This window comes from Orbicella franksi, chromosome 12 (genome assembly GCF_964199315.1).
Source record: "Orbicella franksi chromosome 12, jaOrbFran1.1, whole genome shotgun sequence".
NCBI lineage: Eukaryota > Metazoa > Cnidaria > Anthozoa > Scleractinia > Merulinidae > Orbicella > Orbicella franksi.
In genome coordinates this window covers 7840271-7860561 of record NC_138156.1, presented here as the reverse complement: position 1 = coordinate 7860561, position 20291 = coordinate 7840271, and the positions used below count along the sequence as shown (strand labels likewise).

General features: G+C 37.4%; 2 protein-coding genes across 3 annotated transcripts; one reads left to right on the top strand and one right to left on the bottom strand.

Moving 5' to 3' along the window:
* The first annotated feature begins 15 nt into the window (after positions 1-15).
* Positions 16-12809, top strand: LOC145464441 (protein spinster homolog 1-like). The gene is made up of 10 exons (XM_081448349.1): positions 16-362; positions 1543-1751; positions 2581-2732; positions 3879-3945; positions 6227-6390; positions 7345-7476; positions 8621-8816; positions 9046-9111; positions 10608-10706; positions 11351-12809. The coding sequence occupies exons 1-10, from the start codon at positions 143-145 to the stop codon at positions 11705-11707; spliced, it is 1662 nt and encodes a 553-aa protein (XP_081304475.1). The 5' UTR covers positions 16-142; the 3' UTR covers positions 11708-12809.
* Positions 12810-12942: 133 nt separating this feature from the next.
* Positions 12943-20253, bottom strand: LOC145464466 (cell cycle checkpoint protein RAD1-like). Of its 2 annotated transcripts, XM_081448379.1 has the most exons (8): positions 20135-20253; positions 18643-18798; positions 17908-18002; positions 17285-17396; positions 16595-16717; positions 15786-15850; positions 15339-15483; positions 12943-14769 (listed from the first exon to the last, which is right to left on the bottom strand). In XM_081448379.1, the coding sequence occupies exons 1-8, from the start codon at positions 20243-20245 to the stop codon at positions 14719-14721; spliced, it is 858 nt and encodes a 285-aa protein (XP_081304505.1). In that variant the 5' UTR covers positions 20246-20253; the 3' UTR covers positions 12943-14718. The 2 variants fall into 2 exon arrangements, with proteins under 2 accessions (XP_081304505.1, XP_081304504.1); XM_081448378.1 differs by having other exon boundaries at positions 12943-15483.
* Between the last annotated feature and the right edge of the window lie 38 nt (positions 20254-20291).

Sequence of the window (20291 nt, the reverse complement as noted above, 5' to 3'; positions counted from 1 at the left end):
TTGAGCTGTGCAGCCAAGCCTTCACTGTGGACGCACTTCATTTGCAAGCGAGTTCTACTTCATTTTAAAGTACTCGCATTCATTTATGATCGCTCACATCATTTCTCGCGGACTGTTATTTTAGTGGTCGTTTCGCTTCACCATGTCAACAGACGAAGCGCCAGAAGCGGAGGATGACAGTCAAATTCCAAGAACCAATCAAGACGGTTACGCAAACGAGAACGACATGGTCGCAAACGGAGCTGTCGTACAGAACGGAGCTGTTGTTAGAGAGATGAGAGGAAATGAGCGGGCTTACATAACGGTGTTTGTTTTATTTGTCATCAACCTTCTGAATTATATGGACCGACAGACTATAGCAGGTACGAATAGCTATTTTCAACCAACAAATCCGCAGAGAATCTTGAAAACAGCTAAGCTAGGAAATTTATTTCCTAAATGGGTCGTCAAGCCCCCATTGATACTTCAGTCTCCCGTCCAACTCATGATATGTTGTCTCAAATCTCTGAGCTTTAAAACTATCACTTGCCGATGTTTTTTCTGATGAAATATGTCGGAAAATAAATACGGTTAGAAAATGAAAGAGGCTTGGATCTTTCCAAGCAAATAGATCTCCATTTACCTAAGAGACATGGACATGATGGAGGTCTCTATGACAGTGGCTGATATCGGATTTCAATTAGGGAGACAAGTACATCCGGTCAAGATTAGGGACACCTTGTGTAGCATAACAAAATTGTACAGTACAACTTTAAAGTACTGCTAAGTAGTGATCATCTGTGGGCAGTGAATGGTCTCACACTTACCTACAGTTGATTGCTCTCTGTCCCATGCTTGCTTTTAGAACAATAGTATTATTATCGAATAGCACCACAGGGACAAACAGTTCATTAAAAGCTCATTAAAATTTGAATGATGAAATTCTATGGTTTCACAATGACTTAAAAATTATGACCACATCATTTGGCACAAGGTTTGACTTTCAGGTCAATATAAGTGCTTGTTTGTCCTCAGCATAGGGGGGTACCAAAAGGAGGGGGGAGAGAGAGAGAGTTGTGATTCCATATCATGTACAAAATAATTTTTATCAAAATTCACACATCACACATACTTTTAAATACTTTTAGCAATGCTTTTTTAAATTTTTTTTTATTTTTATTTCTTTTATTTATTGCCACACACTTATAATATTTACAATACATATACGTACATTAATTACAATAATTATAATCTGCTTATACTATGTTTCTAGAACTGTACTGACTGTAATGTAACTTTTGGGCAATATGTAGATAGGCATTAGACAAGTATTGTAATGAAGTACTTTTAGCAATGCTTTCTTTTTCATAAATTCACAGGTCACTTAAGTTTATTTAGTTGCTTTTTATGTGTCACATGCTAATTTTTGTCCTTACAATGTGTCACGCTCAAACCCTTTGCCACCCTGAGATAGAGCTCCAATCTTATCTATGTAAACAGCAGAATGGCTACTTTGTCCAGTTGTCAGAAACTGTTTTAACTTTGTACATTTTTTCATATCAGGACTTTTAAATGACATCCAGAAATACTTTGGTATACAAAATAACAACTCAGCAGCAGGTCTACTTCAGACAGTCTTCATCTGTAGCTACATGGTTCTCGCCCCTGTCTTTGGCTACCTGGGAGATCGGTACAGGAGGAAGTATCTCATGGCAGCTGGGATATTAATCTGGTCTGGAACCGTTTTTCTCAGCACTTTGCTGAACAAAGATGTAAGTACTTAAATCACTATCTGATAAGTGTTGTTTACTTACATGTGCAATAACATTACGAAATATTTCACTTGGTTCTGCATCTTGCAACATTCTTATATACACTGTATTTTATCAAGTCCTGTTTGGAAAATGGCAAGTCAAGGATAAAATCCACCAGGTGGAATGCAAAATCTGCTGGCGCTAGGGCTGTTAGACATGACTATCTTTGTTCATTAAGTGCTGTTACTTACATATGCAAATACTGCACCACACACAGTCATACTAGCCAATATGTCTTTCCTTGTTAATTGCAGTTGCATGTAAATGTTGGTTACATGCACATTTTGCATCGGGCTGAAGAGCTTATCTTGGTTTCAGTAGCATGAAGGGTTTTAGGAGCGCTTCTACTCCTCCTTGGATAGATGAGATGCGAGTGCAGTACATCACATGATTACCAACCAGCCTTTAATGTGTAGAGATGATTTAGACACCTGAGTGAAGGGAAGCAGCAAGAGTAATGTACCTTGCTCAAGGAACACTCAATCCCGGGTCCAACTTCTGCTTACCATAAGGCCACCTTGCTTGTTAAGACTTCAACATGTATGGTGAATTATTAATTTTCTCAGGCCTAATTGCTTGTCATCATCATTGTAGCAGGAAAGGCTGCTATAAATGTAGTGTTTCTGGGAGTTGAGCTAGTGGTCGGCAGTTTTGTTGTGCATTGCTAGCCATCATGGAGTAGCCGTCATGATCCCAGTTGTGGTGGTGTTTTCTCAGCGAATGGCTAGCCTGGAAAATCAGGGTTAATCTTGCAAAATATTTATGGAAATGTTTTCCTCCCGAACAGGCCTTCTGGTGGTTCCTTATCCTTCGTGGTGTAGTTGGAATAGGAGAAGCTAGTTATTCTACAATAGCGCCTACTGTCATAGCTGATCTCTTTACAGGAGACATGAGAACTAGAATGTTGTCTGTCTTCTACTTTGCTATTCCTGTGGGAAGGTAAGAATGGATATGGTAGGTTTCTGCAGGATAGATGATTTTCTGAGGGAGGGTTCTGTCTGAATAATTTACAGTTTGAAGACATGATTGATCATGTTTACAGTTTGTTGTCTGTTCACCACATTGTGGCTGTGATGTTTTTTTTCTGATTGTAGTAGTAGTAGTAGTAAAACTTTATTTAGCCAGGGTGGTCCATTTAGCATTATGGCTGGTATCCAGAGGGGCCCTGGGGGATAAATTAATATTACAATAATAAAAAATTTTCAGATATACATAGTTGAAACATCGCATTTAAGAAGCTAGGAAAGAAAACGTACATTTGTATATATGCTAAAAATGCTGAAAAAGGGTGAGATTTAATAAAAAGCTTGAAGGAAGAAAGCGACTCTGGTCTTTGATTTTTGTTGGTAGAGAGTTAAAAAGCGCTGACCCAGAAAATCTAAAAGCATGCCTACCAAGGCTAAGTTTTGGCTTTGGTAGATAAAGGTCACTTCTCCTATGAGTGTTGTAGTTATGTACATTATAGTTCCTTATAAAATAATTGTATAGACACTGAGGTACTAAAACATGTAAACATTAAAAAACTAAGAGTCGCTTGGCTTTGCAGATGCATGTAGGTTTGTTACAAGATTGTTCACACGGTTGAAATCATGCAAAAAATGATTGCATGATGGAAGTAATTCCAGAAAACATCAAGAGTCAGTGAAGTTAAGTTACCTAATACCCATACAAAATAGACCTACATGCACTGTTAGGTCAAATTAATAAAGCTTACTTGTAAGATACATATAGTAAGGAGGAATTCCTAAATCTGGTCATGATTCATAATATTATCCAACTGATATTATTATAATACCTAGTTGTACTCTGGTAATTTGAACTTGGTGAGTATTTTGAATTCCCTGATATTTCAAACTCCAAACCATTTCCTTTGGACTTGCCATTCAGTCATCTACTATCCGCTATTTCAAACTCCCACTATTTTGGTCTTGTTTTCATTTCCCTTAAGAGTTTGAAGTACAGTTCAACTGTACATTAGTTAAATTATAATATAATTATCATAGTGATTATGGTGTGTTTGTAGTGATGTAGTTACATGAAGCAATGGTGAGTTTTTTGTGAACTGTTTTCATTTATTTTTCTCAGTGGACTTGGTTATATAGTCGGAACTGAAGTTGCCAAATTGTTGGGGGCGTGGCAGTGGGGACTACGTGTAAGTATTCTCATGGTACTAAATAAATATAAAAAAGTAAAGTCTGCATACTAGCCAAGTGGCCCATCAGGCCGGCACTTATCTCTGGTTTCTGTAGCATGAAGTGGCTAAGAGTATTTCTACCCCTCCCCTTGGATGGGATGCTAGTCCATTGCAGGGTTACCCCTAGCATTAAATTCACCAGTACCCATTTATACACCTGGGTTAAGAGAACCTCTGTGAGAGTGAAGTGTCTTGCCTAAGAATGAAACACAATGTCCCTGGCCAGGGCTCCAACCTGGACTGCTCAATCTGGACATGAGCACACTAACCACACGGTCACTGCATCTCTAAACAAGTAAACATTATATCATTGTTAAAACTTCCTGTGTGAACACCACACATAAGCGACTACAGTGTGTACTTGTCCAAAGTACCAAATTAAGGTCCAATGTGATCAGACCTCTCAAATATAAGTCACCACATGCTGGAAATGAGCTCAGGTCATCGCCTATGGGACAATCATATTGTTATGTATAAAAAAAGCTAGCAGTCAGTTCTGTGGCTGCAAGAAAGTGGTTGGTGCAGAATTTGCCATCATTGTAGATTATGAAAGTAATGATAACTACTTAATAACCGAGAGTGAGGTCGTTATGGGAAAATCTCAAACTGAGGTCTTGCCGTATTGACCGAGCGATAGCGAGGTCAATGCGGTAGGCCGAGGTTTGAGATTTTCCCGTAACAACCAAACAGTCGAGGTTATTAAGTTGTTTATTACATGGCTCACGAATTAAAGAAAACAAAATTATTCGAGCAGAAGTCGTCAATTTACATCTGGCGATGCGCGTGTTTACCGATTCATTCATCGTCTCAAACCCAGGGCAAAACCACACAGTCAGTGAACTTCACTACTGTACTTCTTTACGGGAAAAATGATTGTCACAGCCCTCAAAAAAGTATTTTAGTATCGTGGAGCCACAACTTGATGAGGGAGTTTTTCCAACTTTTGTGGCGAAACATCAACGCATATAGAAAAGACAGAAAGTGCTTCGAAATGGTCCAAACCAACGGTCTTTTGGTGAAAGAAAATACTAATGCTTCAGAATGCACTGCTCAGAATAAGTCGATCTTCGCATTCGCTTTCGACAACTGAACATATCTTGGCCTTCTTCATTCTGGGACTTATGAATGAACTTTTCAAGCCTTGTTAGCGTCTGAAACTTCCTGCAGGTATCAGAAACACTGCTACCGACAGAAACCGCCCGATTGTTTACATCTGATGATCCTGGAAGCTGATTTACACTTGCTTGTGTTGAAGCGAGGGAATCTATTTGATGAAAACTGAAACGAAGTTCAATATTTCGGTAATTATTGTGACTAAGATGATAACTTATAAGTTTCTTCGTGGTTTTCTGCTCAGGATACATGACACATCTGCCGATGGTGTTTTTCACTTAGTGATTTTAGCTTTACTCAACACTCGGCAAACTTTGATTGTTTTTCATTAGTACTCGCCAAGGTTACCGGTAAGTCAAAAATGACTTCTATATAAATTTTATTATGGAAAAATCCTTAAACTTTTAGCTACTCGGAATTAAATTTACTTCTCTTACTGTTGTTAATTGGCTTTCATTGTTTCAATACGCTTGAATTTTCCGAGCCGGGCTCTTCCTAATTTGCATAATCCGTAATCGGCCCGTGGGCATTACGGCTGCATAATGACCGCTCAGATCTCGCTCTTAGCCAATCAGAGCGCGTGTTATATCGGCCACAAGCCAAAGCCATATAATAATAATAATTAACAACTGCCTCACAAAGTGTGCCTGAGACATTCAGGAGCTTCCACCATAGGCAGCCAGCTCCTAGATTGAGACCGCTCTCATGATTGGCAAATCCTGACAACCTAGGCACAAACCTCCACATGGAAGGGAAAAAAGCAGGTACCCATCTCACTGATAAAAACAGTGTAAAGAGATGGAGGGACATGGGAGAAGAAACAACCTCTGAGAAGCCCATGCTTGAAACTCTAATGCTCATTGAAAATGCTGACTCAGCGCAAAAACTACTACAACTCCCCGTGGTCCAAGAACACGTAGAATCCTGGCACATGTGCAGATCTAAATGCCACTGACTGCTAAAAGGCAATAGTTGCGCTCCTTGTTGTTAACTGTGATAAATTGCATTTAACTGCATTAAAACAAACCTAAATTTTTATTCAAAGTGAAAATTAATTTACTTCACTAAAGACTGTAAAATTGTTCACAGAATTACTTGGCCTTGATGGTGTTTTTCTTTCTCTTAGGTAACTCCCATCATTGGTGCAGTGTGTGTGATTCTGTGTCTTTTTGTAGTCCATGAACCAAGGCGAGGTGCCATAGAAAGGGGAGAAAACCCTAATGCTGTTTCAGCTTCAGTTGTCCATCACACAAGCAGTTGGTGGGCTGACCTCAAGTACCTAACAACAGTGTAAGTGCTTGAGTTACTAGTCCTAGATTTAAGAAATCCAAAACATTCTCTGTGTTTCCATTGAGTTATGTGGAAGTGTGGGAAAAAAAAAAGAATATGCCACAGGCAAGTGTTTCAACAGCTTTTTCAAGTTTTTCTGTACTTTCTCAAGGGTTCAGTAATTCAGTCCAAACACAGATAAAATGTTTTCATTTCCTTTTAAACAACACTGCAAAAAAAAAAAAAGAAAGTACTTGAACTTGTTTATTCAAAATGCAAATTCTGTTTGCTTGCACCATCATTATGTCACCAGCCCAGAGAAGTACAGTTTCTTAACACAGTCTTTGTTACAGGGTGTTGAATTCAAAGTATATTGAAGACTGGAATATAATCATTCCTGTAGTTATTTGAAACCTATATTTCCTTGAACCTGTTGCTTGTCTTAACAAGTAACAAGAAATGATTTTTGTAGGTCCTGGCAGACCACTGGGAGAAAATGTTAAGCCTCTTTCCTTACATAAGCTTTACGTTTGTGGGTTAACCATTCTACTCATGGCCTTTTCAACACTGTGTCAAAAATAAGAATGATTCAGGACTTGTACAAATTGTTATGTACTCTAGGTTAGGTTGTGGAAGGCCAGCAATGGCAGACAACAACTTATTTCTATTTAATGCTGATGTTACGTGGCTGCCTGGCTCCATTAGCCCCTATGGTTATTCCAGGCAGCTAGTACTCAAATAATATTTTAATATTTTCATTGAAATTGTAATTTTTTCTTTAGCAAGAATGAGTACAAATAAAGATTGATTATTATTATTACTTATTACCAGTACCACATAATAAAATCATTCTCAAGCTATTGTCCACCTGTCTTGTTTCTCAGCCTATGGAAAATAAGCATTCTTGTGTTGTTATTTTTCCTGGAAAAACAATGTGTAGAAATACTTTATATTTGTTCTGTTTTATTTTAACAGGAAAAGCTTTATTTGGCTTGATCTGGGTTTTACTTGTGTGTCGTTTGTGACAGGTGCCCTGGCATTTTGGGCACCAAAATTCTTACTCTATGCAAGCAAAGCTCAAGGACTTAGTAATGCAACTGAATCAGAGTGAGCAGTACAATATACTTTCTATTATATAGTTTGAATTCATGTAATTATTTGAAACCCTTTTTCTCAAACCTGTTCCTTCTCTTGCTGTGTAACAACAAAAATTATCATAGTTCCTGTCAGACTACACCAGATTGAAACTTACTAGAACTGACAATGACTGCTGACAAACTTAACACTAGTCTCTCTGCCAATATCATCATGGCTAAAATGAACAATCACTTTCAACGGACCAGACTTCTAACACCATCTACTGACTAACACTATGCATTTAACTCTGAAGATGACTTCAGCTCAGGTTGTTGAAACAAAAGTTACCAACAACAGTCCCTTTCAGAATTAACCTCACCCGGACAATCACATAAGACGAACTATAGTAACTGTTTGGATTCTTCACAAGCTTTACCTAACTTAAAAGCTCTACTTTTTCAGAGTATAGGACATACAAAAGCATGTTTTATTGCTTTATGCACAGTAAATCTGTATCATGAAGCATATAAAGAAGCCAAGTTTTAAATGTATTATACTGCTATAAAGCACTTGCCAGAAAATTTGAAGAAACTCAATGAATGTAGAACACACTTGCTCCTGTTTCCTAAATTTCGCTTCTTCTCAAATTTCCATCATGATTGTTAATTTATAGTGATTTGTCTCATGAGTTTGCACTAATGTACTCTTAAAAATGCATGGCTAGATTTGTTAACTATCTTGTGGGACGTCAGCTGCATTTCATTTGTCATTAATAACATTATAAAATTAACTGCTGTAGGTCTTTTTTATTCAGGGGGGGGGGGTGGTGGTGGTGCTAGATTAATAGACAGGTAAATGTTTGGCATGTTCTAAAGAATATTTGCCCTCTTGACCATTAATGTTCTGTGCACCCATTATCTGGTCACATAGGTCTGGTCATATTAACATTATGACATGATTATTACACAAAGAAAATAATAACTACTGAGAAATAGTTAAAGCAAAACTGTTGATTCCTTGTTTCTGTTTTCCTCGAGTGCCGTACCCCCACTAATAATCTCAACCCCCATCCCCCCTCCCACTCTCATCTAGATTGCCATCCAGATGAAGTTAGCATGAACGATGACCATTGTACTGAAAGGGAAAATTGTTTTTTTTTCCTTTAAAATTCAAGCATAAGTCTCAAGGTTGGCGGAATCACTTGTGCAGCTGGAATAGTGGGTGTGTGGCTGGGTGCCGAGATAGCTTGGAGATGCAGAGTGCGAAACAGAAAAGCTGATGCTCTTGTGTGTGCTGTTGCATTGCTTGGTTCTGCACCTTTTCTCTATGGCAGTCTTGTGTTAGCATCTATAAACATCAAAGTCACATATGTAAGTATTGATTCAACAGCTGTCAGTTTGACTTAGATTCCATTTATGTTGGCTTAGAAAATTGAATGCAGTAAATAATTGAATGCTTTAGCCAGTCAAAATCGAGTAACAGAACTTAATGTATTTTGTTACTTATTAAGAGTGTTCAATAATAACCTCCTTTAAGTGCATGGCTCAAGAGACTTAATTGAATGTGAATTAATGTTGGCACTTCTCAATTTAACTGCAGGCTCTTATATTCTTTGGTGAAGTGTTACTTTTTATGAACTGGGCACCAGTAGGAGATATGGTTCTGGTAAGGCAAATTAAATGGAAACTAAATGAGTGTCAGGATTTAACAGCTAATCAAAATAATTTTGTTACTGACCTACAATGTACTAGTTTTTATTAGATGGGAAAAAGTAACCAACTGAGAGCCCTTTTTAATGGATTATGTGTTGTCACAACTATAAGAGTTAGTGGCAGGGAACAAAAGTTAAAATGTTTCCTGGCATCAGAATCAAATGTTGGCTTAAACTAAAGGCTTTTTTAAAAAAAAAAAAAAAAAAAAAAAAAAAAACATTCATGTGATGTTATGTAGCCATGTTATGTCCCTCAACAGGCTGACCTCTTCTTACTAGCAAATTGTCCACCCAGCAAACTGGTGATGTTGAAAAGCCTGACAATGTATAGTTTGGATTAAAAATGCTTAGAATTGCAAAATTAATCAATAAATAACATCAGTTGGTTTTTGAGAAAAGGATTCAGAACTAATGAGCGAGACATACAGTATGCTTGATTTAGCTGTCAATAATTGTTTGAAATACCTCAAAACAACCGCGAGGGTAAAACTGAAGATCTACTGTTTATCAGAACCGGTAATAATATTTATTTATTAATATATACGTAAAAAAATTACTCGGTTCTGATTGGCTGAGAGCAGTGCAGTTCAAGTGTAACACCAGTGCAAAATGTGTAACACCAGTGCAAAAAGTGTAACACCAGTGCAACAAGTGTAACACCAGTGCAAATTACACATCGTAATTCTGGATTGTGATTGGCTGAAAGACAATAGGAGATTTTCTAAGCAAATGATATCACGTAAAACGATGAAGAATATTTTGTGCAGAAACTTTGAAAAAGTTTTCTCGAATGAGAAAAAAATGCCTTTAAGAAAGATCTTCTGTCACTTCCTCCACGCGAATTTTTTCATGTTTATATTATTAATAAGTAATCATATGGTTTTTCTCGTTTAATTTGGAATTAATTTGCACTTGTGAGTTTTTCAAAAAGCTGAAATTGCACAAGCCGCTTCGGCGAGTGCAATTTCAGCTTTTGGAAAAACTCACTCATGCAAATTAATTCCAAATTGAACTCGAAACCCTATGATTACCTATACAAATATTATGTTATTATTTGTAGTACTTTAACTTATAATGTTACTTTGTAAACTCTTATAGGATCATAATGAGTGGAATGGTGATGGCAGAAAGTGAAATAAATGTTGAAAATTTCATTTTCTGAGTAATTTGACTTTCATGCACCTCATTAAATTTCACTTTCCTTCAAGTCACAGTTCCACTTGTCATAATTTATGTTCACCACTTCGACATGATTAAAATGTGAGCTTTGTAGTTAGCAGGGCATGTGTCACATAAGAAGCTGGTTTATGATCTTACTTACCACAAGTCTCCCATAGCTCAGTGTTTAGAGTGTCCAAGGTCATGGATTTGTCTCCTTTTGGGAGCTTGGAAAATTCTGTTATGGGTCCTCTTCTCCATTTATTTCTCTAAAATGATCTTTTGTTTGTAGTATACAATCATTCCTTCACGTCGTTCCACTGCCGAAGCTGTTCAGATTCTTTTCTCGCACTTACTTGGTGATGCTGGCAGTCCATGGCTAGTTGGTGAAGTAAGAGTCAACCATTGTTCCTGTTTCCTTTACTGCGTAGTTTTAACACAAAAATTCTTGAACATCATTAAATGACAAAAATTCAGTAATCATTCAAGGGGCAGGTAAAAGGCAATTGAAACTCATTGATGAGCTTGGTAAAAGAGCATCAGAGATGGTGGTGCCAGACAAGACACAAGCACTGGGCACAACATGCATATATCTGTTGCACACTTGAGAGTGGCAACCACCAGGCACTGTTACACTGAAAGATCAGTAGAGATACCTACCAACCCACATGCTTGCCACAACTAACAGTAAGAAGGGGGCGAGGCAGCAAAGAACACAAAAATTATATAAGCCCTACAAAGCCCCATATACCTAATGGCACATGACCGCTCTGAAATGCCGCACACCAGCATTGGCTCAAGTATAATGCAGTTTACTCAACAGTAACTACCAGCATTATGATTATCATAACAAAGAACCAGTGTCATAATTCCAGAAGTTCCAGTTAAGGTGTTTTATTCCAAATTATGGTGAGATAATTCGTCAACCCAATGCTGTCTTTGGGAGTACATAAATTGTTAAGTCAAACTGAGTTGCGTGTATTAATTTTACTGTTGCTAGTTTTAGAGGCTGAATTTAGGTTTTTATTCCTACAGATTTCGGATCAAATTCGAGGCTCAAGAGTAAGCGACACAGATCGTGCAAGAAGCATGGAGTATTCTCTTCTAATGACTACGTTTATTTCTGTCCTGGGAGGACTCTGTTTCATAATATGCTCATGGTATTTGGTCAAAGATCGTGACGCAGCAGAGGAGTATACTCGAGCAAACGAAGATGATAGTTCCTTGTTAGGATCAATCGCAGCTGATACTTACCTTGCAAATGGTGACGAAAACCAGGTGTTGAGAAATGACGAAGATTTTCATGATGAAAGAGATGCATTGATAGTTCCTGTGGATGTCCATGGTGCTCTGCCAGCTCATGAAAAACAAAACAGTCATCCAGTTATCTAAGTACCTGGTAACTTTGAAATTAGTGATATTAAATTTTTTTGACATATTTTCTACCATTTTTGTCTCATACGTTGTTCAAGCGAGCATAAATTCATGCCAGTGGAGTGGTAAATGTGTCTCCCTCAGTTTGAAAATGGTTGATGTCTATCATGAATTTTAACTGTTGCATGTGTCTTGTTCCTGTTTAAATCAATGAACATTGTCAATCAAAAGGATTTTGGGTTAGAAGAGATCTATTTGTGGCAGAGAAAATGCAAATTAAAATTTGTAAAAATAAAAGTTTGAGAAGATGTTAGTTGTGAGTATCACACAAACCACTCTTTCAAGGTTACCTAAAGTTACATGTAAAGGCATTTTTTTTTTCAAGGAATAGCTTATTAAATTCATTAATTCTAAATAGGCTGAGATAGGGTATAAATGTAAGTGGTACATTTTGTTTCTACTACAGTAGACGTGAAGTTAGTGAGGATAGTTTTGTGACCATGTTTTGCTGCTAGTTTGCAAGAAGCTCAACCACAAAGGGATGGTTCCATCCACATCACCTGAGTATGGTGCAAAATACTACTTTGTGCTTTTGAAGTCCTGACATGTTGTGGAATCAACTGTCCTGCGCACCGCCCATGCTCCAAAATCTCATAAAGCTAAACCTTAGCAATTGATTCAGAAAAAGCATGACTTGTCTTTGTTTCAAAAATGTATTATTATATTATTTAGGAAACGTGAGCCCAAATTATCTGTAAATGTGGTGAAAATGCACAAGTTTGTCTTCTGTGTTTGCCTTCATGGTTGACTGACTACTGGGTGTGAAAAAGGCTGGGCCAGGTCCCTTTTATAACAGAACTTTTTGTGAAAATCCATTGTTGTCTGAGTAAAGTTGAAACATTGTTTACTCCCAACTAAACTTTGGCATGTAACAACACATTCAGTGCAAAACATGTGAAGTGAAATGGTGTTGTTTTTGTCACCATGGTTACCATGTGCACACTGTGGTGCATTTCCTTGGGAAGCTTGTGACATGCCCTGACAACAACAGAGTTTCAAATGTTTCCAAATGCAAAATCGTGTCATGAAATGCCTCTCACATCACCAGGTAAAGTTTATGATAGTATAATAAAATCAATGTAGAAGGCTATTAATCATTTTTTTAAAAAAATAATCTTTGGTTATTGCATTCGTGGCAAGTGGTACTATTAACACTTAGCAAGTAAACAGAACTTTTATATGACCATGACAGATGTGATAGAAAATCAACTTTATTGAGCATTTGAACAGAAATCCCCATACTTTGTATAGACTCGGCTAATAATATTACTTCTACCATGAACAAAGAGAAAAATAATTATTATTCATAAAAATATACTGTGAATGTTTTATTTGAGCTCAAAGTGATGGAGCATTTTGTTTTCAGAAATATCAAAAAGAGTACAATTTCTATCTTGGAATGATTTGTGTGGCTGGTGATGTAATTCTAGTGATCTGAAGGAAATATTCCAAATGTTCCATGATTATATATAAACAATTATAGCTCCCATTTGGTGCAGAAATGTGCTTGAATATTTGTCTGCGGACATTATCTGTTCCAAGAAGCAAACAGTTTTCCGGGAGCATAGCTTGAGGAAAACTGTGAGCTTTGCGGAACAGATAATGTCCAAGGACAAATATCTGAACACATTTTTGTGCCAAATGGAGACTAGGGTCAGTGTTTACTATCCTTCACATATTTTTTGCAACACGCACATATCACTCAGATATTTCCCGGTTTTAGCTGGGCGTATTCGGTCACGTGATGCGTTTAGACCATCTGCGTGCGAGCAAAAGATATTTGATGGGTTATAATAAATGTAATTTATTATTTTTATTAGCTTTCAACATCTTTCCTCAAAAATTTTTTATCACTCTGAGTTCAAGAAAAATCATCCACTGTCTTTAAAATAATATTTACAAAATCAATCAAGGCATCTCAATTTTGTAACATGACTGTACAGTGCACTGTAATTACTGGTAGTAGTTCAAAATGTGAAATCAAATATTTTCCAATGACCATCATTAAAAATTAAAATTATTTATCAATGGTGAAAAGTATGACTGGTGTGGTTTCAAGATGATTTATTTTTACTGTTTTGTAGACTTTCGTTTCCTTAGCAGCTTCAACCAAGGATGGTTGATAAAGGAGAGTCTGCATTTGGTTGTTTGGAAGCTGGCTAGGAATAATCTAGGATTAAAAGAAACTACCAGTAATCAAAGTTCTTTTTTTCTTCTGTATACAGGGCAAAAATGACACGAACAGAAAATCTTACTGAAAGTTGCAACTCATTTAGAAATTCATCCTAATGCAGGATTAGCATCATGGTTAAAAATATATTGACCAGATAGATCTTTTTTCAGTTGTTATTTAGTGTAGTGGGATTGTTTTAAAATTAAGTGTTACCCACTGTAAGTACATTCCCAATGTGCAGTTCCAGACAACAACCTTACTCCCCCCCAAAGAAGGGATTGGAATTTCCTGGGGGGTGGTGGGGGGGGGGGGAAGTTGTAAGAACAAAACAATTAAAGTAATGTATGAGGCTTAATTGAAATTTCCAGAGGTGTTGGGGGGTGGGTCTTAAAAAAGATCTATGGATATTTTCTGGAACTACACAATTAATGTTTAGCCGGAATGGCTGGGTAGGTTGAATTTGTTTGTAGAACAGGGTACTCTTGGATACCCATTATGGATGTTTTTGTGTAAAGATCTGTAGTTTTCAAATCCCCTGTGCTTCCAGGAGAACTGAAAGTTGTAAGAAACACATATTTTCCAGTTGACTATGATGTGACCCACCATTGCTAAAATGCTAACCAATGGTTGATCAACAAAATGTTTCCCACAACAATATACATTGTAAATGTGTAAGGAAATGTTTCTGGTTCCTTGAGTAGAGCTCTGCCTTGTGAATGTCTTCATTCTGCAAGGCTAATCTCTAACACTTCCTTGTGATATTGACCAATTTATTTGCTTTTGCTTTTCTGTTCATTTAACCAAGATCCTCTTCATCATCCTCATCAACTTCTTCATCTGGAGCACACTGGAGAATCATCAAAATAAAAAGAAGTACGAAATTTAGGATGTATAAAGTATTGCTATTCAAATTTAGGTGCCATTTATGCGAAGGATCTATTGTTTTCTGTAAAAGCATGACTGTGGGCAGATTGACTTATGGCAGTGCATGTATGATACCTTTGACATGAGAGAGGGAACAGGAAAATTAGGCAAAATCAAAATGGACAGCATTACAACAGTGACAGTTTTAATGTTTTTTGGATCTGTTTCAAAGTCCTTTTATAAAACTTTAGTGACAATAGAGCCTTGAACTTTTGTCAAGAAAGATATTGCCTGTTTCAACTTTGTCACATCCCCACAAGGAGAACTTAGCTGTCTGTGAATGGAATTAGAATGTTTGAACTTGCAGACCTTTTAAACAAGTTAAAACCCAAGAAAATGCTCGTTATAAACTAAGGATTATCTAACAATGTTTCGTCAAAATTCTCCAAGGCATCATTGAAAGAAATACAAGAAAAATTGAGTGAAGAAATGGTGTTAATAAAAACTTCTCAATTTTGATATCATTGAAAATGTCCATAACAAGAAACGAACCAGGTATTCCACAAAGCAGACCTGCCCATCTTCATTTATGATCATGTACTGCAGTGAGAGGAATCCTCTACCATCCATCCTGATGGAAATTTTGCTGGACAGCTGCAGTGCCTTAGTAGATGGCTTCAGAAGGCTGATCCTATACCTAGGTGCAGAGAGATTAATTTTGTAATTAATTTTTTTTTATTAATTGGAAGGATGTTTGGCCTTTGAAAACTTTTATTTTACTCAGTGCAATGACCTTTGCCTAGGTATATTACAACTGTAACGCCCAATTCAATGGCTAAACTAGTCATGAAGTAGGACTGAAGTCTGTCTTTTAGTTGAGGCTCTCTCACTACACCTTAGTAATCTTGCTCTAGTGCAAAATAATGTATACCAAGTGTCTCCTAAGTTTGTGTAGTTACATGTTACAAGGCGTACATGTATCGAATTTCTTTAACATACCTGTTTGTCTGAGTCTGTTGACACTCAAATGACTCCACCATGTCAGAATCTTTTGGAAAATCGGACTGCAACATTAGAATCAATTTGGATGCTTTAATACTTTCACAAGACCAAATATGCCAAATTGTGTGGACTGTCTTTCCCTACAGCTTAGTCCTAAGTGGTGTCGAGACTGGCATCCTATTTTCTCCTCTGTATACTGCTAGGGTTATCACTCCTAACTTGGTATTCTCTTTGGCACCACACATACATGGAAGCAGGCTTACCAATAGTAGCTGGCTGCTAGGAAAAATCCTTGGGGGGGAACACCCAAATGAAAAGGTCAGGGATGCTCATCGGAAAATTTAAATTAAACCCCTAAAGGAGACCAATTTGGGCATGGCAGGAGCTTTATTTGACCCCTAAAAGATAGCTCTGAAAAGGCTCAATTTACCAGCCACTACTTAGGATAGGAGCTCACGCCTTGATGCGCTAGTATACTGAACTCAAGACCGGCAGAAATCGAGCCTTAAAATGGAAATAAGAATTGTTTTATTTTAATTTCTTCAAGTGCACCCTGAAAGATACTTTGACAGCTAAAAATAGTGGCATTTCATCATGAGCTCGCTAAGTGAGATCAGAATCCTTGATTTACACCCCTAGGGCAGACAGTAATCATTTCTGACCTTTTACAGTGGGAGTGTTACTCTGGTTCTTTAGAAAATATTAAGCCAGCCACCTTAGAATCCATCCTAAGTGGGAGTATTTCAGAGTTCTATACATGTAGCAACACTGGAACTGACTGTAAAATCAAATTATTGTAAACTTACATGGATGCTGCCAGCATGGCCGAAGGTTGACAGCCTAAAGTACGGGTTATCTGGTGACATCAGGATTTGTAACACTTCACTTGTCATGTCCAGTTCACTGAAGGCTTCCTTTAAACACTCTGACTGCAATATGAAAAGTAACATTTTGGTTTACAATTCAAGAACTTAGAGTAGTATTGACATCACTCAGTCTTCTACACACCTCCTCATTTATTGATAGCGAGTTGTATCATAACATAGTGAAGTAGCATTGGAACCATGAGGTACTTTGCTGTATAAATCTCAGTTTGACTAGCTACTTGCTAGGTTGAACAAGTTTTTATGAAACTTGCAATCAATAACTAAGTAAAGAAACTTAATATGTTGATCAATATGTTTTTATTCCAAACCAGAAGGACCAAGCATAACTTGGACCTTACACAATACGAATGTACAAGCAAGTTTGGTCAATCTGTTAGCTACTGGGTTCGTGATCATTGTTTGGACATGGATGCTAAGTGTTTGTAGGAGAATATTTTATGTTTGATGGAGTCTCTTTTGGTTGTTAGCAATCAACACTTCAAATTGATGAAGTCAAGAGACAACCAAAGTAATGTTCAGTTGACTTCACATCTTATCTTACACTACGAAGACCAATAACCACATCTTTCAAGACATGATTGTTATTTAACAAAGTGCTCTCCTTCTTACTTTCATGATAATCTTATTGAGGACCTCTGCACTACTGAAGTCAAAATCCAAAGTTTCATCTGGCTCTTGAGTCTGAATGCTACAATCTGTTAGAACACCTCCTTCCTCTAGCCTTACAAGATACAATCATTAGTGTTTCAATATTGAATATCATCAACTCAGAACCACATATCACAAAACAATGCAATACTCATTCAACACTGGCCCTTGAGTTGTTTTCTACTGTTAGAATGTCTGTGTGACTGGGTGAATAACTGTGAATAATTTTACCAAAAACCATGAATTATTAGCCAGTTAATAGAAATATTTGAGCAATCATGGTTTAGAAATGATAGAGGCTTCCCATAATGAACCAGTATTAATAATACCACCACCAATGCATTGCTATGGTAACACCAACGCCAGTCAAATTTACTAAGTTTTTGAAAAGTTCATTTAATCATTAGTAAATCAGTGCTCAGAACTGGTTAGTCTCACAGAGCTTTGCCAGTAAACTATTTGGCAATCAAATTTGGGATAGTGTGACAAATCAAGGCCAACCTTCTTAAACTGGAAGGGTCTTATTTACCAGCAAGGTACACAGTTAGGATAAAACAAAACTGTATAAAATTATATTTATTTACATGAGGATAAGAGGAGAGCCATATCCTGCATAGCACATCTTCAGAGCAGTACAAGTTCCAGTGTCTTTAGAGGAACCAAAAATATTGAGGCATTCCTGGAAAAAAATAAAGGATGATTACTTATTGTTGAGCTGAATTAATGACCTTGTATAGCATTATTTTGGAACTATTAGGAACCACAACTTGGCCCAAAATATGTCTCAAAAGCTTTTTGTTTTCACCTTCAGTTGATTCTTCACCTATAAGAGTCCTTCAGGAACAAAACTGTTTGATAAATGCATTGACAAAAATACCATTAAGATAAAAAACATCTAATTTTTGTATCCAACTAGTCAAGAATTACGTTGAGAAAACACCATTTATTTAGGTGGCTTGTAAGAACACACAGTTTTTCAAATGTTGGGGCAGATACAGGATTTTAGAACAAGGGGATTTGAGATACGGATTGCCAAAGGCGATCCCCCTGTAGGGGATTCCAGGGGCATCCTCACCTGGAAAATGTTTAAAATTGAAGTCCTCGGAAATGTGTTTTCTGGCATTCTGAGGCCAAGTCACCATGTTATAATGTCTCATTTTTTTAATTTAGAGTTTGGTCACCTCTCAAGATCCGCCCCAGAAATGGAGTGGCAATTTGTCAAAGAGTACTTCATGTATAATATGATATGACATAGCATATCTTTACACTACCTTTGACTTCTTTTCTAACTTGAAGTTTATTAAATTAACTTTTATTACCAGAAGGACATTTAGGTTTATCCTGAAGGTAGCACTCTCCTCTTTGAAAATATATTCCTGGAAGATTCCACTCTGGACAAATGCATTGGCCTGGACACACTTGGCATCTTCAACTGTCACCTTGAGGCCATTGTTACTTACAAAACAGGTGGCTGACTGTTAAGAATAACAAATATTCTTGAAACATTGGCAACAATATAATGTCCACAACTTGACACATTTAGGAGAAAACTTTCAAAAATTGTCAAGGATCCTATTCACAAGGTGCTCGCTCAACTCCAATCCTACTGCACCTTGTTGGTAAAAAACGTGAACCAACTCTATGGCCAGTAATACAGTTTATTTCCCCTCTTGTCCACCTTATGGGAGTAAGAAAGGGTTCAGATTCACTCTGCCTCCGGCCCCTCTTTTTTGAGCAAGATGCGGCCCATCTTTAATTACCCCCAAGTCTCTTTTTGGTACCTCTGGTTCCTTCACATGTAGCAATTCTCCTAGATACTTGATGCTAAAGAAACTGGCAAGTGGTGCCAACACTGGAAAGCTATCTTATTCCACCAGTCCTTCAGATGTAATTTGGAACAAGAGTTGGCGAAAAGCACTTGCCGAGATGATCATGCACATCAAAGTAAAGAGTCTGATCCATCCAATGTGTTGGCCACCATAATCTTTTTTTTTTTTAACCAACTCACAACAGTAGTAGTGTTTACTGTTAGTTTGATGATCTTGGCTAAAATTGGCGAATATATATTTACAATAACCTCCTTTTGGCACAAAAATATGCACAGACATTATTTGTTCTGATTTCCGAGAGCGTAGCTCGAGGAAAACTGTGAGCTTTGAGGAACAGATAATGTCCAAGGGCAAATGTCCTAGCACATTTTTGCACCAAATGGAGGCTATTGTGTTTATTATCCTTCATATCTTTTTCGCAGCAAACGCAGTTTTGAAAATTGGGGAACATTCTCAGATATTCCCCAACTGGGGAATTTTGTTAACATTTTGTTAACAAGGGCACACTGTTACGCTGCTCACTATCTATCACAGAATAGATAGTGAGTAGCGTAACCAATCAGAGAGCGGCATTCGTGATAGAACGCTAGTAGATTTATACTAATGGCTGATATATGATAGAAGTGACTGATGCAATATTTGTGACATGTACATGTAAGTGCATTAAAGCAGCAGGTCTGAAATGGGGGTGAGGGGTGAGAGGTGGAGAGGTGAGGGGTGTTTCCATTATATTTTTTGAGAGCCAACCATACACAGCTAACTGGAGTGCTGTTCAGGCCTCTCGGGCTCCCCCCACCCCGCAACTCCTTTGTTTTAAACCGTCTGTGCAAACTTATCTGAGCTTAACTATGTTCAACATTTATTTTCATCTTTTTCGTAATTAATTTAATTCCTACAGGGCGTCCTAAAGATCGAGCAGCTTAATTATCCTGTATTCCAAAAAGAACCAATGATCAATCCGCTGTTAGCTTTGCAAGCTTACCTCTTTGAAATGTACAGCTTTCAGTATGTTGAGAAGATTCTTCGCGTTGTCCAACTTGGCTACGAGAATGTAACGACTGTCATCGCCACTTTGTTGTGTGAGCCTAGACATTTTATCCAGAGTAACACGTTTCCAAAATGAAATCTTTGAAAACCCC

What these genes read in the sequence shown, in the direction of transcription:
- LOC145464441 (XM_081448349.1), top strand. Translation starts at nt 143, where the DNA reads ATGTCAACAGACGAAGCGCCAGAAGCGGAGGATGACAGTCAAATTCCA. An exon ending in GGACCGACAGACTATAGCAG is followed by an intron (nt 363 to 1,542) that starts GTACGAATAGCT and finishes TTTTCATATCAG; the next exon opens with GACTTTTAAATGACATCCAG. An exon ending in CAGTAGGAGATATGGTTCTG is followed by an intron (nt 9,112 to 10,607) that starts GTAAGGCAAATT and finishes TTTTGTTTGTAG; the next exon opens with TATACAATCATTCCTTCACG.
- LOC145464466 (XM_081448378.1), bottom strand. Translation starts at nt 20,245, where the DNA reads ATGTCTAGGCTCACACAACAAAGTGGCGATGACAGTCGTTACATTCTC. An exon ending in TCAATAAGATTATCATGAAA is followed by an intron (nt 16,718 to 17,284) that starts GTAAGAAGGAGA and finishes TTCATATTGCAG; the next exon opens with TCAGAGTGTTTAAAGGAAGC. An exon ending in CAACAGACTCAGACAAACAG is followed by an intron (nt 15,484 to 15,785) that starts GTATGTTAAAGA and finishes CTCTGCACCTAG; the next exon opens with GTATAGGATCAGCCTTCTGA.